The sequence below is a fragment of the Mobula hypostoma genome, chromosome 10, assembly GCF_963921235.1.
Source record: "Mobula hypostoma chromosome 10, sMobHyp1.1, whole genome shotgun sequence".
NCBI lineage: Eukaryota > Metazoa > Chordata > Chondrichthyes > Myliobatiformes > Myliobatidae > Mobula > Mobula hypostoma.
This window is the reverse complement of record NC_086106.1, coordinates 135,495,294-135,522,547: the sequence shown is the minus strand read 5'-3', so window position 1 is coordinate 135,522,547 and position 27,254 is coordinate 135,495,294. Positions and strand designations below refer to the sequence as shown.

Below are 27,254 nucleotides of genomic sequence, written 5' to 3'. Positions count from 1 at the left end.
CTAGGACCCATACGGGTGCCCATAGCTACACCTTTAGTTTGGAGGAAGTGGGAGGAGCCAAAGGAGAAATTATTAAGAGTAAGGACCAATTCCATTAGACGGAGCTACTTAGACTTGTTACCTTGGCTGATGAAAGCAAGTGCTTCCATAGCGAACACCTTCACCACAATGTCTCCCATTTTCTCGCTTTCAATGAACTATGCACTGTACCCAGAATCAGCATTTAATAACACCCCCCCCCCCCCGGGGCACAGCCTTTTACTTTTTATGTTTTGGCCTGCTTTAACTTCCCTATAGGTATTACTTTTCCATGTCTGAGTTAAATCCATGAGACTTGCCCATTTTCCCAGTTGATCTAGATGTTGTAATCTTAACTGACCATTATACCACATTTCATGTGCCATCTGCAAATTTGCTAATCATACCAAAAACATTCTCAAAATTATATATTTATGATGAGCCATAAAGGACCCAGCGTCCATCCCTGCAGCACACCACTGGCCATTGTTGTTTTCATAATTGTTTGTTTTTGTATTTCCTTGTCACATGAGGATGTTCAGACCACTGAGTTTATGCCAGTTCTCAGAGCAGTCTCCTGCATCCCATGCCCTCACTTATATTCCTTGTAATCTACTGTCACTTGCATACCCTTCCGCACTTCTTGTCCAACTTGCCTGCCTGGCCTTCCCCTGATTCTCAGACCAACTACTTGTGTTATGAGTAATTTACAGGGCTGAGTTAACCTACCAACACATCTTTTGAACTGGGTGGGTGGGGGGTGGGGAGAACCGGAACAGGTGGGGAAAGATGTATTTGCAGGAAGAATATGCAAACTCCGCAGATGGCATTGTTGGTCAAAACTGAATCTCTCACTACATGTGACATCATTCTGACTCCCTGGATATTGTCAAGAGGATCTCTCGTATCATCTCTCCTCTCATTTGAAAAGAGTTTTCCTCTATTTCTTCCTGTTAATTGACTATTCAAAACTAGCTGCTGATAAGACTAATATTATAAATGATTAAAAATATTGAAAACATGTCAAATCTCCTTCCCAATCAATTGCAACAATTCACTAAGTCTTTCCATTTTGATAAGTTTCAGTTGGAGACTGTTGGAATGATGGCAGCTGATTCAAAGGGAAAGAGAAGGGGTTCAAGACAACCAAAATGTGCTTTCTGTAAACTGAATAAAGAGGAACATTGTGGCCAGTTATTAGTTGCTCAAAGCCAGAAGATGGCAGCACATCACAGATGTATGGTAAGTGAAGACGCGCAACAATAGTTTCTCAATCCCAATTGGTAGTATGGGAGCTTATTGGTGCTTTTTCTATATTCAGAGTTTTCCGAAATTGCCCAACCCTAAGCACAAATTGTATAGTGCTGATTAACTTGGTAAATGGTTTTATGATCATGTACAGTGAAAGGCTTTATTCTGCATGTCATAGGTACAGATTACAACTTCTAAAACCAGGACTCAACTCCTCCTCTTGCAACTGGATCCTTGAAAGCTAGTAAATTGGATTAGACATTTGACTTCATGGGAGAAGCCAGGGTGTGTAGTGATGTTTGCCTTTCTGAATGGAGGCCTGTGACTAGTGGTGTGCTGCAGTGGTCATTGCTGGGCTGTTGTTTTTTGTCATTGTTATCAACAGTTTGGATAATAATGTAGTTAACTGGATCAGCAGATCTGTGGGTGACACAATGATTGGGAACATGGTTGACAGCGAGGAAGGCTATCAAAGCTTGCTGCTTTGCGATCAACTGCACAACTGGCCTAAAAAGTGGTAGATGGAATTTAATGTAGAGAAGTATGAGGTGTTGAATTTTGGGAAACAAATCCGGGTTGGACTTATTCAGTTAGCAGGAGATCAGTGAGAGTGCATTAGAACAGAGGGATCTGAGTACAGATCCACAATTTCTTGCAAGTAACATCACATGTAGATAGGATTGTCAAGAGAGCTTTTTCACAGTAGATAGGGTTGTAAAGACAGATTTTGGCACACTGACCTTTATAAGTTGAAAGTATTGAGTACTGGAGTTGAAATGTTATTTTGAAGATGTATAAGATGTTGGTGAGGCCTAATTTGGAGTATTGTATGCGGTTTTGATCACCTACCCACAGGAAATGTATCAATAGAATATGAAAGCAAGGACATAATGCTGAGCCTTTCAAAGACAATAGTCTGGCTGCACTTGGAGTATTGTCAACAGTTTTGAGCCCCATATCTCAGAAAGCATGTGTTGTCATTGGAGAGTCCAGCAGAGGTTCCAGCAGATGATTTCAGGAATGAAGGGATTAACATACAAGGAGCGTTTGGCAGCTTTGGACCTAAACTCATTGGAATTTAGAAGAATGGGGGGGGGGAGCAGGAGGGGGTGTTGGGATCTCATTGCAACCTACCGAGTGTTGAAAGGGCTAGATGGGGTGGAAGTGATGTTTCCAAATGTGGGGGTATCCATAACTAGAGAGCACAGCCAGCCTCAAAATTGAGAGATGACCTTCTAGAAGAAAGGTAAGGAGGAATTTTTTTAGCCAGAGAGTGGTGAACCTGTGGAATGCTCTGCCACAGACTGTGGAGGAGGCCAAGTCCATGGGGATATTTAGGGTGGAAGTTGATAGTTTCCTGATCGGTCAGGGCATCAAAAGTTATGGCAAGAAGGCAGGTGTATGGGGTTGAATGGTATCCGGGGTCAGCCATGATGGAATGGCAGAGCAGACTTAATGGGCTGAATGGCCTAATTCTGCTTCCATGTTTTGTGGTCTAATTAGGTTGAAAGAGCACAGAAAATTTATAAGGATATTGCTGGGACTTGAGGACCTGAGTTGGAGGGAAAGGTTGATTAGATTTGGACTTTATCTTCTGGAGCATGGGGATGAGAGATTTAGAACATAGAACATAGAATAGTACAGCCCTTTGGCCCACAATGTTGTGCTGACCCTCAAACCCTGCCTCCCATATAAACCCCCACCTTAAATTCCTCCATATACCTGTCCAGTAGCCTCTTAAACTTCACTAGTGTATCAGCCTCCACCACTGACTCAGGCAGTGCATTCCATGCACCAACCACTCTCTGAGTAAAAAACCTTTCTCTAATATCCCCCTTGAACTTGCCGCCCCTTACCTTATAGCCATGTCCTCTTGTATTGAGCAGTGGTGCCCTGGGGAAGAGGCGCTGGCTATCCACTCTATCTATTCCTCTTATTATATTGTACACCTCTATCATGTCTCCTCTCACCCTCCTCCTCTCCAAAGAGTAAAGCCCTAGCTCCCTTAATCTCTGATCATAATGCATACTCTAAACCAGGCAGCATCCTGGTAAATCTCCTCTGTACCCTTTCCAGTGCTTCCACATCCTTCCTATAGTGAGGCGACTAGAACTGAACACAGTACCCCAAGTGTGGCCTAACCAGAGTTTTATAGAGCTGCATCATTACATTGCGACTCTTAAACTCTATCCCTCAACTTATGAAAGCTAACACCCCATAAGCTTTCTTAACTACCCTATCCACCTGTGAGGCAACTTTCAGGGATCTGTGGACATGTACCCCCAGATCCCTCTGCTCCTCCACACTACCAAGTATCCTGCCATTGATAGAGGTATACAAATTTATGATGGGTATAGATAGAGTAAATGCAACCAGGCTTTTTCCGTTGAGGTAGGATGAGACTAGAACTAGAGGTCATGGGTGAAGGGTGAAATGTGAACTGTTAAGGGGAACATGAGTATCATCTTTACTCGTGGTGATAGTGTGGAACAAGCTGCCAGTGGAAGTATGAGTTTTGAGAAATGTGGATATGTACATGGTTTGGAGGGGTGTGAAGGACTCTGGTCTGGGTACAGATGGAACTGGGTAGATTTCGAATTTGACATGAATGAGATGGGGCAAAAGGCCTGTTACTGTCTTCTCATATTCTATGACTATTATTCAAAGCTCCTTAAGAAAGTAATGATGTTGGTGTGCCATCTTAGTGTTTGTATCTGTTCTGGACCCAGGATAAGTTAAACACAAGAAAGTCTGCAGATGCATTAGATATATTAATGTTGAAAAATTTAAAACTGCTGATTTTCCAAATGACTCTCACTTGGCCTACTTCCTTCTGTTGCCTCGTTTGCTTTGAAGAACACCTTCCATGCTGAAATGTATCTCAGCCTTAAAACTTTCTTTAAATCTACGAAGCTTTTGGGTGGAGACGAAGCTAATGAATCTATTGTAGTACAAACTTTGCACTCCCTTAGGAAAGATTGTGAAAATGTGAAATATACCATTTATAATTCAGTTAGATAAAATCTATTTAAATGCTTTAATGTTTGTTATTGTTAATGTCAATTTAACTTTTTAAATTTGTTCACAGTTTGAGTTCAGCACTGGAGCACTCCAGTGATAAAAGCTGTTTTGGGTGTGTAGTTAGTTGACCATTAACATTATGGGAGGCTTGATATGATCTGCTGATCTGCTAGGAACATAGCTTCCATTTGGAAGAATGTTCCTGGACGATGGAGTGTCTGAGAGTTGTGCACCATGGAAACTGTCTCTTTCACCCAATTCGTCTGTGCTGCTGTGATGACTAGTACTCATCCCGTTTGCCTACGTTTTGTCTATAATCCCTCTAAACCTGCCCTATGCATGTACTCATCTACATTGTATAATTGTACCTGCCTCTGCCACATCCTCCAGCAGCTTGTTGAATATGCCTCCACTCTTTGTCCAGAAATCTGTCTGATAGATCACCTCTAAACCTGGCCCCAACCTTAAACATATGAATTTTAGTTTAAGACTCTCCTACCTTGCTAAAAACAGTGACTATGTACCTCTATTAATACTATAAACCTATGAAAAGTCATCCCTCAAATTTTGCTTTGGGGGAAAAAAAGAGTCCTATCCTAGCCAATCTCTCCTTGTAACTCAAGTCCTCCAGTCCAGACAACATTCCTGTGAATCTTTTTTGCATTATCTCTAGCTTAATCAGATCTGTCCTATAATACAGCAACCAGAACTGTACACAGTCCTCCAGATGGGACCTAACTAACAATTGTAGCACTGTGACTTGATTTCTCAACTCTTGTACTCATTTCTTCTGCCAATGAAGGCAAGCTTGCCTTCAGCATAGAGTTAAATGCATGCATTACTACGATATAATCCAGTGTTCTGCACCGGCCTACCATGCAGGACCTGTCAAAGGCCTTGCTGAAGTCTATGAACGCGTTACCAACTGCTCTGCCTTCATCAGTCCTTTCTATCTCCTCTTCAAAATAAAATCAGTCAAATTTGTGTGAAATTATTTCCCACACAGAAAACTATACCAACCATCCCTAATCCTTGGATTTCCGGACTTCCGGTAGCGCTCATGGAGTGAAGTCGCGTTCTTGACTCGCTCCATTACCTCTGAGTTTTTTTTCTTATGATCAGCTATATTTTAGTTAACCATTAAGGCATCAACTTTTACAATACTTTGAAATAAATTGGGCTCTCCGATAACTGGATGCGTTTAAGGTCTGCTATGTCTAAGAATGGGAAAAACGGGAAGGATGGCAAACCTCCGGTTAAACCGAAAGGTATTGATTTCCCTCCGACTGAACCACCGGTGACTTTGAAAGCTATTTCGGAGTTAATTCAAAGGGAAATTTCAACCTCTGTTACGGAGCTGATTCGTGCGGAAATTTCAACCTCTGTTACGGAGCTGATTCGTGCGGAAATTTCAATTAATTTCCAGAAAATTGCCGATTCAATCGATAAGATACAAACATCTATTACGGAACATCAGTCGGCTATATCTGATCTTCAAAAATCCACGTAACAAAGTGAGCTTAAGATGGGGAAAATCGAAGAAACAATTAATGTAATGAAGAAGAAACTTGACTTTCTGACCTTTAAAAACTCTGACTTAGAATCTAGAATGCGACGGCAGAAGTTACGAATGATTGGGGTGCGTGAAGCTGTTGAATCTGATAACCCTATGAAGTATTTTTCTCAACTTTTAAAAGATGCATTTCCTACTGTATTTCCTGACCAACCACCGTTATTGGATCGTGTTCACAGAGTTCCATCATACTCGCCTAGATCAGATAAACCTAGACATGTCATTTTAAGGTTTCATTACTTTCAAGACAAGGAGAAACTGTTTCGATTTGTTCGATCTAAAGGTTTCATTGATTTTTTGGATCTTAAGTTCCGATTCGTGGAAGATTTCAGTAAACCAATCCGGGATCAATGGGTTCGTTACAGATCTGTGATGTCGGAACTCTACAAGATGGATTTAAGACCAGCGCTTCTTTACCCTGCACGTTTAAGGATTCGTACGTTGGATGGAGCCCTCCGTTTTTTTGACTCTCCATCGGATGCCCAGAGTTATCTGGATCAATTTTCACCTTCAACATCTTAATTGTAATTTTTTAACTATCTCCGTTGATCGGAGGCTGTGAATTTGTCGGTCTTAATGTTTTTTTGCCCTATTTGGGCAGAAAAGTTTATTTTTGATTACTTAATATGGTTGCTAAGCTTTCTTTTTAACTGCGTAATTTCTTTCTTTTTCCCAGGGGATTCTGGGTGGTTACTTCCTTATTGTCATTTTACGTATTTCCTTTGTGGCCTTAAATTTTGTAGTTTTTTTAAAATCTATTTTGTTTTGTAGGTTTTTATAACTAGTTTATGTTAATAATCTTATTTTTTTTGTTGTTTTTATTCATGGGTCTGGGGTTTATTGCGGTTTTTTAATATATTTTCGGGCTTTTATTCTGTTATGTGTTTATTTTAATTGAGTTATCTTTTTTTTATTCTTTTACTGTTTTATAATCAGCTGATCTTTTTTATATTTACACTTTTTTTTTAGGGAGCGTATACCGGAAGTCATGGGGGTAGTTTTAGTGCTTGCTTCTTTCGGGCTGGTCTGCGTTAGATTTAGCCTTGGGGTCATGGGGTGGGGGGTGGTGGGAGGGGCTTCACGTTTTAGTTTCTTTCTTCTTGGGCTATATACATTATTGGAGTATTGGTTGCATTCTTCTTCCCGGTATCTCTTGCATGTTCTGTTCCCTCTCCGGGTTCGTGGGTCGAGCCTATCGTCAATCCTCCTTGTTGTGGGTTGACTTTAGGGTTTATGGAGTCTATTATTAATTTTGTCTCCTGGAATACTAATGGTCTTAATCATCCTATTAAAAGGAAAAAAGTTTTTAAAGTGTTCCGAAGACTTAAAGCACAAATTTTATTCTTACAAGAGACCGATGTGCGGAGGGGGGACAGACTACGTTTTTTTAAATTCTGGAAGGGACAACAGTTTCATTCGAACTCCAACGCTAAGATTCGAGGCATCTCTATTTTTATAGACTCCTCAGTTACATTTATACAACATGATATTATTTCTGATCCGAATGGTAGATTTCTATTGGTTAGTGGTTTACTATTTAATCAAAAAGTAGTTTTGGTTAATGTTTATGCTCCTAATATGGACTGTCCGGAATTTAATAAATCATTATTTAATCAGTTTCCGAATTTGAATGAGTTTTCATTGATCTGGGGCGGAGATCTTAATACCTGTTTGTCTCCAGCTTTGGACCGTTCGGCTCCTTTACGGACCTTACCTAATAAATCTGCAACTTTGATTAATTCATTCCTTTCTGATTCTGGGTCGACGGACATTTGGCGCTTTTTGCATCCTCAGGAAAAAGATTTTTCTTTTTTTTCACATGTTCATCATTCCTATTCAAGAATTGATTATTTCTTTATTGATTCTCATCTTATTTCCTCAGTGATTAAATGTGATTATGACTCTATAACCATTTCGGATCATGCTCCACTTAAGCTTTCTATTAAAATTCTGGCCAATATACAAAATAATAGACAATGGCGTTTTAATTCGCTGTTGCTTCAGGACTCGGACTTTGTTAACTTTATGAATGAACAGATTGATCTTTTTTTTACAATTAACCATACAGAGGATATTTCTGTTAACACTCTTTGGGACACTTTTAAAGCTTATATTCGTGGTCAGATTATCTCGTATTCTGCTGCTTTGAGGAAGAAGCAGAAGCAGGAGGAGTTGGTAATTGTGGACAAGATTAAGGAAATTGATAAGAAATATGTTATAGCTCCTTCTGAGGAATTATATAAACAAAGAACTGAACTTCAAATGGAACACAGTTTATTACTCTCGTCCTCGATTGTAAACCAATTAAAGAAAACAAGAAGTGAATTTTATGTACACAGTGACAAAATTGGCAAACTGTTGGCTAATCACTTGAAGTCTAATTATGCTAAATCTCAAATTAATCAGATTTATAACCAAAATGATCGACTGATACTTGATCATGTGGGGATTAATCAAACCTTCTGTGATTTTTACTCTTCCTTATATCAATCAGAGTCTCCTCGAGATCCTAAATATATGAATGATTTTTTAGATAATTTAGACTTCCCTGAGATTTCACAGGATATGGCTTCTATGTTAGATACTCCCATTACCATGGATGAGATTAAGAATGTTATTTTCTCTATGAATTTGGGGAAAGCTCCTGGCCCTGATGGGTTTACTGTAGAATTTTATAAATGTTTTGCTCCTTCATTAATCCCTTGGCTCTGTAGGGTTTTTGAGGCTTCATTGAAACTTGGTAAACTTCCTGAATCTTAAAATAGAGCGTCAATTTCTTTAATATTAAAGAAGGATAAAGATCCTGCTCAATGTGCATCTTATAGACCAATATCTTTATTAAATGTTGATTCTAAAGTTTTTTCTAAGTTATTAGCAAATAGATTAGAAAAAGTACTTCCCTCTATTATTTCGGAAGACCAAACGGGTTTTATTAAAGGTCGTTACTCTTTTTATAATATTCGTACACTGTTAAATATCGTTTATACTCCCTCACAAAATGTTCCTGAGTGTGTTATCTCTTTAGATGCCGAGAAAGCTTTTGATAGAGTAGAATGGCCTTATTTATTTAAGGTGCTTGAAATGTTTAATTTTAGCTCGAAATTTATATCCTGGATTAAACTCTTATATTATTCTCCTGTGGCCTCGGTCCGTACTAACTCTTTAAGTTTACCTTTTTTCCCTCTTTTTCGAGGTACTCAACAAGGTTGTCCTCTTAGTCCCTTATTATTTGATATTGCATTAGAACCTCTTGCAATTGCCATTCGAGAATCTCCAAATATTACTGGGATAACTCGGGGATTAAAGTCCCATAAATTATCACTCTATGCTGATGATTTACTTTTATATATTTCTAATCCTCAAAAATCCATCCCGGCTGTTTTAGAGTTATTACCACAATTTGGTCTTTTTTCAGGTTATAAATTAAATCTTAGTAAGAGTGAACTCTTTCCGATTAATAAACAACTTCCCTTATATTATAAATTTCCATTTAAATTGATTAATAATTATTTTTCATATCTTGGGATTAAAATTACTTGTAAATACAAAGATTTATTTAAGACTAACTTTTTACCATTAATAGACCATATTACTCAACTTTCATCTAAATGGTTTCCTTTATATTTAACTTTGATTGGTCGTATTAATGCAGTTAAGATGTTTTTTTTGCCAAAATTTTTATATATATTTCAGGCATTACCAATCTTTGTTCCAAAATCTTTTTTTGACAAAGTTGACTCTAAAATTTCTTCATTTATTTGGCAGAATAAAAACCCGAGACTGGGTAAAATACATTTACAGAAAGCTAAGAGAGATGGAGGTTTAGCATTACCTAACTTTAGATTTTATTATTGGGCAATTAATATTCGACATATGAAATTCTGGTTACTGGACCAGGATATACTATCCATTCCTAAATGGGTAGTATTGGAATTACAATCTGTTCAGGGTTTTACACTTGGCTCTATTTTAGGTTCCTCTCTTCCTTTTGATTGGAAACGCCTTAAACAGGTGTCTAACCCGATAGTTAAATATACCTTGCGTATTTGGTTTCAATTCAGAAAATTTTTTGATCTTAATCAATTTGGGTTAGCGATTCCTATTTTAGGTAACATATTTTTTCCTCCCTCTTTTACGGATCGTGCTTTTCAAACTTGGAAGACTAAGGGTATTTCACGGTTTTTGGATTTATTTTTAGATGGTTCCCTTATGTCTTTTGAACAATTATCTAATAAATATAACTTATCAAGAATACGTTTTTTTAGATATCTACAAGTTAGAAATTTCCTAAGTACTATACTTTCTTCCTTTCCAATGCTTCCTCCTACATACATTTTAGATACTATAATCGACCTTAATCCATGTCAGAAAGGTGCATCGGCTATGATTTATAATATTATTATGAAACTTAGGAAAGCTCCATTTGATAAGATTAGGGTAGATTGGGAACAGGAATTGGGGTTTACCATTTCCGTGGATGACTGGGGGCAGATTTTACAATTAGTCAATACTTCCTCTATCTGTGCTAAACATTCCCTAATTCAATTTAAAGTTGTTCATAGAGCACATATGTCCAAAGATAAGTTAACGCGCTTTTATTCTCATATTAATCCTTTTTGTGATAGATGTCCGGGGCAGATAGCCTCTTTAACTCATATGTTTTGGTCTTGCCCTACTTTGGAAACTTTTTGGAGAGACATTTTTAATGTTATCTCCAAGGTATTGAATATAGATATCTCTCCTCATCCTATTACTGCTATCTTTGGACTACCTAAAATTTCCAGTAATCTCTCCCCTTCAGCCCGTAGAATGATTGCATTTCTTACTTTAATGGCGAAAAGATGTATCTTACAACATTGGAAAGAGCTTAATGCTCCAACTACCTTTTTTTGGTTTTCTCAGACGATATTATGCTTGAATCTGGAGAAAATTAGAAGCAATCTTTATGACTCCTCATTTAAATTTGAACAGACTTGGAGATCTTTTATTCAATATTTTCATTTAATGTAATATATACCCTTCTTGTTTTTTTTTACTGTTTTTAATGGAGGTCGGGATTGAGGACGTGATTATAAGTTTAACTCTGTTTGGTTTCAAGTTAGCCCATTGCTTTGCTTTGCTTTTAGTTAGTTGCACGGTGGTTTTTTTTTTGGGGGGAGGGTTTTCCTTTTTTTTCCTTTTCTCTATTGATATATATATAAAATTAGTATACTATTATGTTACCTTGGTATGTTATGTTTAAATTACATTGTTTGTAGTTTTTTTTTGTATTAATATCTTCTGTAATTTTATTATATTCTAACAGTGTATTAGTGTCTATATGGCTTACCTTTTTGTATACTTATTTAATAAAAAGATTTAAAAAGAAAGAAAGAAAGGATTTCCATATACAGATGAATCCTGTTTGTTACAATCCCTTCCAATAACTTTTCTACTGCTGATGTTGTTAGGCTCATCAGCCTGTACTTCCTTGGCTTGTCTTTATCAGCCCCGATAATAGTGGACAGCACGACCAGAGACCATTTCCCAGGTGAAAATGGCTAATACAAAGAGGCATTATGTAAGGTATTTGGAGGAAAGTATAAGGGAAGATGTCAGAGGTAGATTTTTTTTGACAGATATGTGAGTAAGTAGGTTCATGGAACATGTTGCTGGAGTGGTGGTAGAAGCACGTACATTATGGACATTTGTGAGGCTCTTAGATAAGCACATCTGCTGCTATCCCTGTCCAAGGCAATGGTAAAGCTCAGGAAGTTGTGGTCGCTCTTCAAATGCTCACCCACCTAGAGATCTGTCACCCGATCAGATTCCTTAGTACCAGATCCAGTATGGCCTCTCCTCTAGTCGGCCTGTTTACAATAACAGAATTTAAATGACTCTTGGACAGTTATGTAAGTAGGGAAGGTTGGAGAGATGTGTTCCAAATATCCATCTTGGTTGCCATGGACAAATTGGGCTGAAGGGCCTGTTGTCATGCTGTATTGCTGAGTCTATCTGCTCCATTCCCTACTTCTGCTTGCTTTGATTTCTCACACAATGGTCTGGATGCCAAATAAATGTGCGTAGCTTCTGTTAAACTTCGTAATTTACGTAATTCTGCAAAATGATAGCATGTTTGTGTGAAGATTGTTGTACAGCAAGCTGATCCTGTATTTTCTTTCTATTAGTTATTTTCATCTGCACTGGTGACTACACATTCTGAGAATGAGACTCTTGGAGGCTTCTTGCTTGATGATATCAAGAAGGAAATAAAAAGAGGCAATAAACTGGTATGTGTAATAAATATTGTTTTGCATGCAACCTCTCCAGAAATTTGATTGGGTTAACTGGGAATTAGGTGGACAAGCAGTACAATTGCTACCTGTTGAACATTTCTATTTCCACTGTTCCAGTTTCTAATTCCTTGTCCATAGAGAAAACCACCTTATGGTCAAGTAGTCAATTGTACCTGGAGTACTGTGTGCAGTTTTGGTCTCCAAATTTGAGGAAGGACATTCTTGCTATTGAGGGAGTGCAACGTAGGTTCACAAGGTTAATTTCCGGGATGGCGGGACTGTCATATGTCGAAAGATTGGAGCGACTGGGCTTGCATACTCTGGAATTTAGAAGGCTGAGAGGGGATCCTATTGAAACATATAAGATTATTAAGGGATTGGACACGCTGGAGGCAGGAAGCATGTTCCTGCTGATGGGTGAGTCCAGAACCAGAGGCCACAGTTTAAGAATAAGGGGTAGGCCATTTAGAACGGAGTTGAGGAAAAACTTTTTCACCCAGAGAGTGGTGGATATATGGAATGCTCTGCCCCAGAAGGCTGTGGAGGCCAAGTCTCTGGATGCTTTCAAGAAAGAGATGGATAGAACTCTTAAAGATAGCGGAATCAGAGGTTATGGGGATAAGGCAGGAACTGGATACTGATTGTGGATGATCAGCCATGATCACAGTGAATGGCGGTGCTGGCTCAAAGGGCCGAATGGCCTACTCCTGCACCTATTGTCTATTGTACCATTCTGAATAAAAAACAACATAAATTATTGTAAACAATTAGCAAATCAGGAGGCATCTAAAGAAAGAGGTAATAGTTCAGGTTCAAGACCCTTCATCAAAGCGAATCTGACAACAAGCCTTAGACCAGAAAAGTTAACTCTTCCTCATTCCACAGTTGCTGCCTGACTTGCTAAGTGTTTATAGCATTCTATTTGTTTTTTTAAATTGCTTCCCCCCACTATCCTGAAGAACTTGCATTTCAGTTCTACTCCTTGATGTGATTGTTTATTATCCCAATACATTCATGCTATTTTGGTTCGCTTCAGCTCTTGTAGATCAGCAAGATTTTGACAGCTTATCTCTGCTTTTCCCTACAGATAATGCCCAATTTGCTAAGTATTATTAAAATATTGCTTTATTCTTTGATACACAGAATAGTGATTGTTCTGTCCATACTATTTACCAACAGGGACACATCAGCTTGCAACCCTACCCCACATCAGGGATCAGGATAGCAACAGAATTAGAAGCTACAGTTGTGTAGAAGATAAATATTTGAAATGGTCTTAATAGCCTTTTCCCAGATAAACTTTTATGTTATCCCTACTTTTCTGAAATGGATGAGGAGGTTATTTAATTGAACCACTTATGTCATTGAGTGATGTTTTCTGTGTTATAACTGCAGAACCATCTGGCCTGTCGACCCTATGCCATTCAACAAGATCATTGCTGATCTGGCCATGGAGTCAACTCCATCTAACTGCCTTTTCCCTATAACCCTTAATTCCAGTGCTATGCAAAAATATATCAACTGTGTCTCAAATACAGTGGTGCTGGAAAGTTTGTGCACCCCATAGAGTTTTCTGTATCTCTGCATAAATATGACTGAAAATGTGATCAGATCTTCACCAAAGTCCTAAAACTAAATAGAGAGATCCCAATTAAATAAATAACACAAAAACATTATATGTTCAATTATTTATTGAGAAAAATAATCGAATATTAACATGTCTTTGGGAGATGTAGATGAACCCTTGGGGTAACACCTTCTACAAAACCTATTTGGAGTCAGGTATTCCAATCAATGAGATGAGATTGGAAGTGTGGGTTGCAGAGGTGTCCTGCTTATTTAAAAAAACAGACAAAGTCAGGGTACCGACAGACCCTGCTCTTACCAAAAGATGGAGGCGTGACTGCGCAAGCGCATGGACATCAGCGAGTTAGACCGATGGGAAGGAATTAAAAGAAGACAGCTTTATAGATTGAGTGTCAGAGTAGAGGGCGACAGAATAGGAGGGCTTTGGTTCATCCTGGGCTTTGGCGATAATGGTTCGTGGTGAGGTAAATTACTTGTGAGGAATAGGAGATATGTCTGTGAGGCCAGTGTTCTGTACTGGGTGTCAGATGTGGGATGTCTGGGAGACTCCCAACCTCCCGGATGGCCATATCTGTGCCAGGTGTGTCGAGCTGCAGCTTGATGACCTTCTTCTGGTCAGGGAAAGTGAGGAAGTGATAGAGAGGAGCTATAGGCAAACAGCACACTGGAGCCTTGGGAGACAGCTGCGGCGGCCAGATCTCTGGCACTGAGTCTGGTTCTGCAGTGCAGAAGGGAGGGTGGAAGAAGAGGAGAGCGGTAGTGATAGGGGACTCGATAGTTAGAGGTACAGAAAGGAGGTTTTGTGGTTGTGACGGAGACTCCCAGATGGTTTGTTGCCTCCAAGGTGCCAGGGTCAGGGATATCTCTGATCACATGCACAGCATTCTGAAGTGGGAGGGTGATCAGCCAGATGTCATAGTACACATTGGTACCAATGACGTAGGAAGAAAGAGTGAGGAGGTCCTGAAGAGTGAGTATAGAGAGCTTGGTAGGAAGTTAAGAAGCAGGACCTTGAGGGTGGTAATCTCAGGATTGCTACCTGTGCCACGTGCCAGTGAGGGTAAGAATAGAATACTCTGGCAAATGAACACGTGGTTGAGGAACTGGTGCAGGGGCAGGGTTTCAGATTTCAGGATCATTGGGACCTCTTCTGGGGCAGGTGGGACTTGTACAAGAGAGATGGGTTACACCTGAACTACAAGGGGACCGATATCCTTGCAGGGAGGTTTGTTAGTGCTTTTGGGGAGGGTTTAAACTAGATTTGCGGGGGGATGGGAACCAGAGTGCCAGAGCAGATAGTGGAGTGGGGGTGAAAATAAATTATGTTAAAAGTTCATGCAAAATCACAGATAGAAGGGTTGTGTGTGGTGGTAATAATCTTCTGAGGTGTGTCTGTTTCAATGCAAGGAGTATTGTGGGAAAGGCTGATGAGTTGAGGATATGAATTAACACATGGAATTACGACATTATAGCCATTAGTGAAACTTGGCTGCAGGAGGGGCAGGACTGGCAGCTTAATGTTCCAGGGTTCCGATGTTTCAGACGTGATAGAAGCAGAAGAATGAAGGGTGTGGGTTGGCATTGCTAGTCAAGGAAAATGTTACAGCAGTGCTCAGGCAGGACAGATTAGAGGGCTTGTCTACCGATGCCGTATGGGTGGAGCTGAGAAACAGGAAAGGTATGACCACATTAATAGGGTTGTATTATAGACCACCCAATAGTCAGCGAGAATTAGAGGAGCAAATCTACAGGGAGATAGCAGACAACTGCAGCAAACAAAGTTGTGATAGGGGATTTTAATTTTAATTTTTAATTTTAATTTAATTGATTGGGATTCCCATACTGTTAAAGGTCCAGATGGGTTAGAGTTTGTAAAATGTGTTCAGGAAAGTTTTCTAAATCAATATATAGAGGTACCAACTAGAGAACATGCAATATTAGATCTCCTATTAAGAAACGAGTTAGGACAGGTGACGGAAGTGTGTGTAGGGGAACACTTTGGTTCCAGTGATCATAACAACATTAGTTTCAACTTGATCATGGATAAAGATAGATCTGGTCCTCAGGTTGAGGTTCTAAACTGGAAAAAGGCCAAATTTGAAGAAGTGAGAAAGGATTTAGATTATGAGAACACTCGGTCCTCTTTTTATTGTCATTTAGAAATGCATACATGCGTTAAGAAATGATACAATGTTTCTCTGGAGTGACATCACAGAAAACAGGACAGACCAAAGACTAACACTGACAGAACCACATAATTATAACATATAGTTACAGCAGTGCAAAGCAATACCATAAAATACCATTTAAAAAACGTGATTGGTATGTGGAGGAGCCTTCAAAGGAGAAATTTTGAGAGTGCAGAGTTTGTATGTTCCTGTCAGGATTAAAGGCAAAGTGAATAAGAATAAGGAACCTTGGTTCTCAAGGGATATTGGAACTCTGATAAAGAAGAAGAGAGAGATGTATGACATGTATAGGAAATGGAGCAAATAAGGTGCTTGAGGAATATAAAAAGTGCAAAAAAAAACTTAAAGAAATCAAGAGGGCTAAAAGAAGACATGAGGTTGCTTTGGCGGTCAAGGTGAAGGATAATCCAAAGAGCTTCTACAGGTATATTAAGAGCAAAAGGATAGTAAGGGATAAAATTGGTCCTCTTGAAGATCAGAGTGGTCGGCTATGTATGGAACCAAAAGAAATGGGGGAGATCTTAAATGGGTTTTTTCGTCTGTATTTACTAAGGAAACTGGCATGGAGTCAATGGAAATAAGGCAAACAAGTCGTGAGGTCATGGAACCTATATAGATTGAGGAGGAGGAGGTGCTTGCTATCTTTAGGCAAATCAAAGTAGATAAATCCCCACGACCTGACAGGGTATTCCCTCAGACCTTGAAGGAGACTAGTGATGAAATTGCAGCGACCCTGGCAGATACACTTAAAATGTCGGTATCTACGGGTGAGGTGCCGGAGGATTGGAGGAAAGCTCATGTTGTTCCGTTATTTAAAAAAGGCTCTAAAAGTAATCCGGGAAATTATAGGCCAGTAAGTTTGACATCGGTAGTAGGTAAATTATTGGAAGGAGTACTGAGAGATAGGATTTACAAGTATTTGGATAGACAGGGACTTATTAGGGAGAGTCAACATGGCTTTGTGCGTGTTAGGTTATGTTTAACCAATCTATTAGTTTTTCGAGGAGGTTACCAGGAAAGTGGATGAAGGGAAGGCAGTGGTTGTTGTCTACATGGACTTCAGTAAGGCCTTTGACAAGGTTCTGCTAGATTCAGTCGTTAGATATACATGGAGAGGTAGTAAATTGGATTAGACATTGGCTCAATGGAAAAAGCCAGAGAGTGGCAGTGGAGGATTGCTTCTCTAAGTGGAGGCCTGTGACTAGTGGTGTACCACAGGGATCAGTGCTGGGTCCATTGTTATTTGTCGTTTATATCAATGATCTGGATGATAATATGGTAAATTGGATCAGCAAATTTGCTGATGATACAAAGATTAGAGGTGTAGTGGACAGTGAGGAAGGTTTTCAAAGCTTGCAGAGGGATTTGGACCAGCTGGAAAAATGGGCTGAAAAATGGCAGATGGAGTTTAATACAGACAAGTGTGAGGTATTGCACTTTGGAAGGACAAACCAAGGTAGAATATACAAGGTAAATGGTAGGGCACTGAGGAGTGCAATAGAACAGAGGGATCTGGGAATACAGATACAAAATTCCCTAAAAATGGCGTCACAGTTGGATAGGGTCATAAAGAGAAATTTTGGTACGTTGGTCTTTATAAATCAAAGTATTGAGTATAAGAGTTGGAATGTTATGGTGAGGTTGTATAAGGCATTGGTGAGGCTGAATTTGGAGTATTGTGTACAGTTTTGGTCACCAAATTACAGGAAGGATATTAATAAGGTTGAAAGAGTGCAGAGAAGGTTTACAAGGATGTTGCTGGGACTTGAGAAACTGAGTTACAGAGAAAGGTTGAATAGGTTAGGACTTTATTCCCTGGAGCGTAGAAGAATGAGGGGAGATTTGATAGAGGTATATAAAATTATGATGGGTATAGATAGAGTGAATGCAAGCAGGCTTTTTCCACTGAGGCTAGAGGAGAAGAAAAACCAGAGGACATGGGTTAAGGATGAAGGGGAAAAAGTTTAAAGGGAACATTAGGGGGGGCTTCTTCACACAGAGTGGTGGGAGTGTGGAATGAGCTGCCAGATGAAGTGGTAAATGCGGGCTCACTTTTAACATTTAAGAAAAACTTGGACAGGTACCTGGATGAGAGGTGTATGGAGGGATATGGTCCAGGTGCAGGTCAGTGGGACTAGGCAGGAAAATGGTTCGGCACAGCCAAGAAGGGCCAAAGGGCCTGTTTCTGTGCTGTAATGTTCTATGGTTCCATAAGTGGGTAACATTTAGGAGAGGGAAGGACAAGAGTTAGATACAAGAGAGTACCCCTGTGGCTGTTCCCCTTAACAGTAAGTACTCCTGTTTGAGTACAGTTGCGGGGGTGGGGGGGTGGAATGACCTACCTGGGGGAAGCAACGGTGGCTGCGCCTCTGGCACAGAGTCTGGCCCTGTGGCACAGAAGAGTAGGGAAAGGAAGAGGATGGCAGCAGTGATAGTGGACTCTATAGTTAGGGGGTCAAGACAGGCAGTTCTGTGGACGCAGGGAAGAAACACGGATGGTAGTTTGCCTCCCAGGAGCTAGGGTCCGGGATATTTCTGATCGTGTACACGATATCCTGAAGTGGGAAGGTAAACAGCCAGAGGTCATGGTACCAATTGGTACCAACGACACAAGTAGGAAAAGGGAAGAGGTCCTGAAAAAAAAAACAGGAAGTTAGGAAGGAAGTGGAGAAGCAGGACCTCAAAGGTAGCCATCTCGGGATTACAGCTTGTGCCACGCGACAGTGAGTATAAGAATAGGGTGAGTTGGAGGATAAATGAATGGCTGAGGGATTGGAGCAGGGGTAAGGATTCAGATTTCCAGATCATTGGGACCTCGACCTCTTTTGGGGCAGGAGTAACTTGTACTGAAAAGCCGGGTTGCACTTGAATCCCAGGAGGACCAATATCCTGGCCGGGGTGGGGGGGGGGGTTGCTAAGGCTACTGGGGAAAGTTTAAACTCGAATTGCTGGTGTGTGGGAGCCAAACTGAAGAGACGGAGGAAGAGGCAGTTGGCTCACAAATAGAGAAAGCTTGGAGACAGTGCAAGAGGGAGAATAGGCAGATGATAGAGAAGGGTCAGACTCAGACCGATGGTTTGAGATGTGTCTATTTTAATGCAAGGAATATTATGAGCAAAGCGGATGAGCTTAGAGCATGGATCAGTACTTGGAGCTATGACGTTGTGGTCATTACAGAACTTAGATGGCTGAAGAGCAGGAGTGGTTACTTAGAGTGCCAGGCTTTAGATGTTTCAGAAAGGACAGGGAGGGAGGGAGGCAAAAGAGGTGGGAGTATGGCACTGTTGATCAGAGATAGAGTCACAGCTGCAGAAGAGAAGGAAATCATGGAAGGATTGTCTATTGAGTCTCTGTGGGTGGAAGTTAGGGACAAGAAGGGGTCAATAACTCTCCTGGGTGTTTTTTTATAGACCACCCAATAGTAACAGGGACATCAAGGAGCAGATTGGGAGACAGATTCTGGGAAGGTGTAATATTAGGGGTTGTTGTGGGAGATTTTAATTTTTCTGTGCGAGGAGTGGCACCCCACACAGACTTCCAATCTGCGCCTTGTAAGGCAAGAAAATGCCCAACGCAGGCCTCTCATGGTCTGAGTTGACGTTCCCCTTAATTTCTCAAATATCAATTGGCAAGAGCGAGGGGTTTAGATGGGGTGGAGTTTGTTAGGTGTGTTCAAGAAGGTTTCTTGACACAATATGTAGATAAGCCTACAAGAGGAGAGGCTGTACTTGATCTAGTATTGGGAAATGAACCTGGTCAGGTGTCAGGTATCTCATTGAGAGAGCATTTTGGAGAAGATGATCATAATTCTATCTCCATTGCCATAGCATTGGAGAGGGTTAGGAGCAGACAAGTTAGGGAAGCGTTTAATTGGACTAAGGGGAAATAGGCTATCAGGCGGGAACTTGGAAGCATAAATTGGGAACAGATGTTCTCAGGGAAAAGTACAGCAGAAATGTGGCAAATGTTCAGGGGATATTTGCATGATGTTCTGCATAGGTCTGTTCCAGTGAGACAGGGAAAGGATGGTAGGGTACAAGAACCGTGGTGTACAAAGGCTGTTGAAAATCTGGTCGAAAAGAAAAGCTTACAAAGAGTTCAAAAAACTAGGTAATGATAGAGATCTAGAAAATTATAAGGCTAACAGATAGGTGCTTAAGAGTGAAATTAGGAGAGCCAGAAGGGGCCATGAGAAGACCTTGGCAAGCAAGATTAAGGAAGACCCCAAGGCATTCTACAAGTATGTGAAGAGCAAGAGGATAGAATGTGAGAGAATGGGACCAATCAAGTGTGACAGTGGAAAAGTGTCTATGGAACTGGAGGAGTTAGAGGTACTTAATGAATACTTCAGTATTCACTTCGGAAAAGGGCCTTGGAGATTGTAGGGATGACTTACAGTGGACTGAAAAGCTTGAGCATATAGACATTAAGAAAGAGGATGTGCTGGAGCTTTTGGAAAGCATCAAGTTGGATAAGTGTCCGGGGCAGGTTGAGATATACCCCAGGCTACTGTGGGAGGTGAGGGAGGAGATTGCTGAGCCTCTGGCAATGATTTTTACATCGTCAATGGGGATGGGAGAGGTTTTACAGGATTGGATAGTTGCAGATGTTGTTCCCTGATTCAAGGAAGGGAGTTCAGATAGCTCAGGAAATTATAAACCAGTGAGTCTTACTTCAGTGGTTGACAAGTTGATGGAGAAGATCCTGAGGCATGATTTGTGAACATTTGGACAAGCATAATATGATTAGGAATAGTCAGCATGGCTTTGTCAAAGGCGGGTCGTACCTTATGAGCCTGATTAAATTTTTTGAGGATGTGACTAAACACATTGATGAAGGTAAAGCCGTAGATGTGGTGTATATGGATTTCAGCAAGGCATTTGATAAGGTACCCCACGCAAGGCTTATTGAGAAAGTAAGGAAGCATGGGATCTAAGGGGACCTTGCTTTGTGGATCCAGAATTGGCTTGCATACAGAAGGCAAAGTAAGTGGGTGATATTCTGCATGGTGGTTGGTGAACAGTGGGGTGCCTCAGGGATTTGTTCTGGGACCCCTTCTCTTCATGATTTTCATAAATGACCTGGATGAGGAAGTGGAAGAATGGGTTAGTAAGTTATACTCACAACACGCTGGAGGAGCTTGGCAGGTCGGGCAGCATCCGTGGAAAAGATCTGTCGACGTTTCGGGCCGGAACCCTTCGTCAGGACTGTAGAGGGAAGGAGCAGAGGCCCTATAAAGAAGGTGGGAGGAGGGTGGGAAGGAGAAGGCTGGTAGGTTCCAGGAGAAAAACCAGTAAGGGGAAAGATAAAGGGGTGGGGGAAGGTAGGCAGGGAGGTGATAGGCAGGAAAGGTGAAGAAAGAATAGGGGAAACAATGGGTAGTAGAAGGAGGCGGAACCAAGAGGGAGGAGGTAGGCAGCTGGGGGAGGAGGCAGAGTGACATAGGGAGGGGGAGGGAAATACCGGAAGTTGGAGAATTCTATGTTCATACCAAGGGGCTGGAGACTACCTCGACCGTATATGAGGTGTTGCTCCTCCAACCTGAGTTTAGCCTCATCATGGCAGTAGAGGAGGCCATGTATGGACATATCTGAATGGGAGTGGGAAGCAGAGTTGAAGCGGGTGGCTACTGGGAGATCCTGTCTGTTTTGGCGGACGGAGCGGAGGTGCTCGACGAAGCGGTCCTCCGATCTGCGTCGGGTTTCACCGATGTAGAGGAGACCACACCGGGAGCACCGGATGCAATAGATGACCCCAACAGACTCACAAGTGAAGTGTTTCCTCACTTGGAAGTGCTGTTTGGGGCCCTGAATGGTGGCAAGAGAGGAGGTGTAGGGACAGGCGCAGCACTTGCGCTTACAGGGATAAGTGCCAGGTGGGAGATCCGTGGGGAGGGACGTGTGGACCAGGGAGTTGCGGAGGGACCGATCCCTGCGGAAGGCGGAGAGGAGTGGAGAGGGAAAGATGTGCTTCATGGTGGGGTCCTGTTGAAGGTGGCGGAAGTTGCGGAGGATAATGTGTTGGATCCGGAGGCTAGTGGGGTGGTAGGTGAGGACAAGGGGGACTCTGTCCCTGTTATGGTGGCAGGAGGATGGGGTGAGAGCCGAAATGCAGGAAATGGAGGAGATGCGGGTGAGGACATCATTAATGACAGCAGAAGGGAAACCACGATCCTTAAAGAAAGAGGACATTTGAGATGTCCTGGAACGGAAAACCTCATCCTCGGAGTAGATGCGGCGGAGACAGAGGAACTGGGAATAGAGAATGGCATTTTTGCATATGGCAGAGTGGGAAGAGGTATAGTTGAGATAGTTATGAGAGTCAGTGGACTTGTAGAAGATGTCAGTGGACAGTCTGTCTCCAGAGATGGAGACCAAGAGATCGAGAAAAGGGAGAGAAGTGTCCGAGATAGACCAAGTGAATTTGAGGGCTGGATGGAAGTTAGAAGTAAAGTCGATGAAATTGACGAGCTCAGTATGGGTGCAGGAAGCAGCACCAATGTAGTCGTCAATGTACCGAAGGAAAAGTTGGGGAGCAGTACCCAGAATAGGTTTGGAGCACAGACTGTTCCACATAACCAACGAAGAGGCAGGCATAGCTAGTGGTCCGCTACATTTTCACTATGGAAGTCCAACCCCTATACACCTCCATTCCCCATGAAGAAGGCCTCAAGGCCCTCTGCTACTTTCTGGGTAATAGACCTCACCAGTTCCCCACCACCACTACCCTCCTCCGGTTGGTGGAACTGGTTCTCACACTCAATAACTTCTCTTTTGCCTCTTCCCACTTTCTTCAGACCAAGGGTGTAGCTATGAGAACTCGCATGGGCCCTAACTATGCCTGCCTCTTCGTTGGTTATGTGGAACAGTCTGTGCTCCAAACCTATTCTGGTACTGCTCCCCAACTTTTCCTTCGGTACATTGATGACTACATTGGTGCTACTTCCTGCACCCATACTGAGCTTGTCAATTTCATCGACTTTACTTCTAACTTCCACCTAGCCCTCAAATTCACTTGGTCTATCTCGGACACTTCTCTCCCCTTTCTCGATCTCTCGGTCTCCATCTGGAGACAGACTGTCCACTGACATCTTCTACAAGCCCAATGACCTCTCATAACTACCTTAACTATACCTCTTCCCACCCTGCCACATGCAAAAATGCCATTCCCTATTTCCAGTTCCTCCGTCTCTGCCGCATCTGCTCCGAGGATGAGGTTTTCCGTTCCAGGACATCTCAAATGTCCTCTTTCTTTAAGGATCGTGGTTTCCCTTCTGCTGTCATTAATGATGCCCTCACCTGCATCTCCTCCATTTCCCGCACTTCGGCTCTCACCCCATCCTCCTGCCACCACAACAGGGGCAGAGTTCCCCTTGTCCTCACCTACCTCCCCACTGGCCTCCGGATCCAACACATTATTCTCCGCAACTTATGCCACCTTCAACAGGACCCCACCATGAAGCACATCTTTCCCTCTCCACTCCTCTCCGCCTTCCGCAGGGATCGGTCCCTCCACGACTCCCTGGTCCACACGTCCCTCCCCACAGATCTCCCACCTGGCACTTATCCCTGTAAGCGCAAGTGCTGCGCCTGTCCCTACACCTCCTCTCTTGCCGCCATTCGGGGCCCCAAACAGCACTTCCAAGTGAGGCAGCACTTCACTTGTGAGTCTGTTGGGGTCATCTATTGCATCCGGTGCTCCCGGTGTGGCCTCCTCTACATCAGTGAAACCCGACGCAGATTGGGGGACTGCTTCGTCGAGCACCTCCGCTCCGTCTGCCAAAACAGACAGGATCTCCCAGTAGCCACCCACTTCAACTTTGCTTCCCACTCCCATTCAGATATATCTATACATGGCCTCCTCTACTGCCATGATGAGGCTAAACTCAGGGTGGAGGAGCAACACTTCATATACCGTCTAGATAGTCCCTCCCCCTCCCTATGTCACTGCCCCCTCCCCCAGCTGCCTACCCTCCTCCCTCTTGGTTCTGCCTCTTTCTACTACCCATTGTGTTTTCCCCTATTCTTTCTTCACCTTTCCTGCCTATCACCTCCCTGCTTCCCTTCCCCCACCCCTTTATCTTTCCCCTTACTGGTTTTTCACCTGGAACCTACCAGCCTTCTCCTTCCCACCCTCCCCCCACCTTCTTTATAGGGCCTCTGCCCCTTCCCCCTACAGTCCTGACGAAGGGTTCCGGCCCAAAACGTCGACAGATCTTTTCCACGGATGCTGCCCGACCTGCTGAGCTCCTCCAGCGTGTTGTGACTATTGCTTTGACCCCAGCATCTGCAGATTATTTTGTATTATTTTGTGTTTTGGGTTAGTAAGTTTGCTGATTCTGTGGACGCAGTCCAGAGACCTGGATGGAAGTTTGCCTCCCTGGTGCCAGGGTCTAGGATATTTCTGATCGTGTTCAAGATATCCTGAAGTGGGAGGGTGAGGAGCTGGAGGTCGTGGTACATATAGGTACCAATGACATAGGTAGGAAAAGGGAAGAGGTCCTGAAAGGAGAATATAGGGAGCTAGGAAGGGAGTTGAGAAAAAGGACTGCAAAGGTAGTAATCTCGGGATTACTGCCTGTGCCACGCGACAGTGAGAGTAGGAATGCGATGAGGTGGAGGATAAATGCGTTGCTGAGGGATTGGAGCAGGAGGCAGGGATTCAAGTTTTTGGATCATTGGGACCTCTTTTGGCGCAGGCGTGACCTATACAAAAAGGACGGGTTACACTTGAATCCTAGGGGGACCAATACCCTGGCAGGGAGATTAGCGAGGGCTACTGAGGTGACTTTAAACTAGAATGGTTGGGGGGTGGGAATCAAATTAAAGAGGCTAGGCGAGAGGAGGTTAGTTCACAACAGGGGGATGGGAACCAGTCCAGAGAGACAAAGGGGTGTAAAGTGAGGGTAGAAGCAAAAAGTAGTAAGGAGAAAAGTAAAAGTGGCAGGCCGACAATCCAGGGCAAGCATCAAAAAGGGCCACTTTTCAACATAATTGTATAAGGGCTAAGAGAGTTGTAAAAGAGCGCCTGAAGGCTTTGTGTGTCAATGCAAGGAGCATTCGTAACAAGGTGGATGAATTAAAAGTGCAGATTGTTATTAATGATTATGATTAGTTGGGATCACAGAGACATGGCTCCAGGGTGACCAAGGATGGGAGCTCAACGTTCAGGGATATTCAATATTCAGGAGGGATAGACATGAAAGAAAAGGAGGTGGGGTGGCGTTGCTGGTTAAAGAGGAGAGTAACGCAATAGAAAGGAAGGACATAAGCCGGGAAGATGTGGAATCGATATAGGTAGAGCTGCATAACACTAAGGGGCAGAAAATGCTGGTGGGAGTTGTGTACAGGCCACCTAACAGTAGTAGTAAGGTCGGCGATGGTATTAAACAGGAAATTAGAAATGTGGCAATAAAGGAACAGCAATTAGAATGGGTGACTTCAATCTACATGTAGATTGGGTGAACCAAATTGGTAAAGGTGCTGAGGAAGAAGATTTCTTGGAATGTATTCGGGATAGTTTTTTGAACCAACATGTCGAGGAACCAACTAGAGAGCAGGCTATTCTAGACTGGGTTTTGAGCAATGAGGAAGGGTTAATTAGCAATCTTGTTGTGAGAGACCCCTTGGGTAAGAGTGACCATAATATGGTGGAATTCTTCATTAAGATGGAGAGTGACATAGTTAATTCAGAAACAAAGGTTCTGAACTTAAAGAGGGGTAACTTTGAAGGTATGAGACGTGAATTAGCTAAGATAGACTGGTAAATGACACTTAAAGGATTGACGGTGGATATGCAATGGCAAGCATTTAAAGATTACATGGTTGAACTACAACAATTGTTCATCCCAGTTTGGCAAAAGAATAAATCAAGGAAGGTAGTGCACCCGTGGCTGACAAGAGAAATTAGGGATAGTATCAATTCCAAAGAAGCATACAAATTAGCCAGAAAAAGTGGCTCACCTGAGGACTGGGAGAAATTCAGAGTTCAGCAGAGGAGGACAAAGGGCTTAATTAGGAAGGGGAAAAAAGATTATGAGAGAAAACTGGCAGGGAACATAAAAACTGACTGTAAAAGCTTTTATAGATATGTAAAAAGGAAAAGACTGGTAAAGACAAATGTTGGTCCCCTACAGACAGAAACAGGTGAATTGATTATGGGGAGCAAGGACATGGCAGACCAATTGAATAATTACTTTGGTTCTGTCTTCACTAAGGAGGACATAAATAATCTTCCAGAAATAGTAGGGGACAGAGGGTCCAGTGAGATGGAGGAACTGAGCGAAATACATGTTAGTAGGGAAGTGGTGTTAGGTAAATTGAAGGGATTAAAGGCAGATAAATCCCCAGGGCCAGATGGTCTGCATCCCAGAGTGCTTAAGGAAGTAGCCCGAGAAATAGTGGATGCATTAGTGATAATTTTTCAAAACTCGTTAGATTCTGGACTAGTTCCTGAGGATTGGAGGGTGGCTAATGTAACCCCACTTTTTAAAAAAGGAGGGAGAGAGAAACCGGGGAATTATAGACCGGTTAGCCTAACGTCGGTGGTGGGGAAACTGCTGGAGTCAGTTATCAAAGATGTGATAACAGCACATTTGGAAAGCGGTAAAATCATCGGACAAAGTCAGCATGGATTTGTGAAAGGAAAATCATGTCTGACGAATCTCATAGAATTTTTTGAGGATGTAACTAGTAGAGTGGATAGGGGAGAACCAGTGGATGTGGTATATTTGGATTTTCAAAAGGCTTTTGACGAGGTCCCACACAGGAGATTAGTGTGCAAACTTAAAGCACACGGTATTGGGGGTAAGGTATTGATGTGGATAGAGAATTGGTTGGCAGACAGGAAGCAAAGAGTGGGAATAAACGGGACCTTTTCAGAATGGCAGGCAGTGACTAGTGGGTTACCGCAAGGCTCAGTGCTGGGACCCCAGTTGTTTACAATATATATTAATGACTTGGATGAGGGAATTAAATGCAGCATCTCCAAGTTTGTGGATGACACGAAGCTGGGCAGCAGTGTTAGCTGTGAGGAGGATGCTAAGAGGATGCAGGGTGACTTGGATAGGTTGGGTGAGTGGGCAAATTCATGACAGATGCAATTTAATGTGGATAAATGTGAAGTTATCCACTTTGGTGGCAAAAATAGGAAAACAGATTATTATCTGAACGGTGGCCGATTAGGAAAAGGGGAGGTGCAACGAGACCTGGGTGTCATTATACACCAGTCATTGAAAGTGGGCATGCAGGTACAGCAGGCAGTGAAAAAGGCGAATGGTATGCTGGCATTTATAGTGAGAGGATTCGAGTACAGGAGCAGGGAGGTACTACTGCAGTTGTA

The 27,254-nt window shown here is 42.2% G+C and overlaps 1 protein-coding gene across 4 annotated transcripts in view; it reads left to right on the top strand.

Moving 5' to 3' along the window:
- phf6 (PHD finger protein 6) overlaps positions 1-27,254 on the top strand; it is a 90,666-nt gene that overhangs the window by 33,125 nt on the left and 30,287 nt on the right. For 3 of the 4 annotated variants that reach the window (XM_063061209.1, XM_063061206.1, XM_063061207.1), the window contains exons 3-4: positions 1,099-1,260; positions 12,031-12,132. In XM_063061209.1, the coding sequence (XP_062917279.1) occupies positions 1,120-1,260; positions 12,031-12,132 (243 nt within the window). In that variant the 5' untranslated portion in view covers positions 1,099-1,119. The remainder of the gene's footprint in view (positions 1-1,098; positions 1,261-12,030; positions 12,133-27,254) is intronic. The other variant, XM_063061208.1, reaches the window with a different exon arrangement.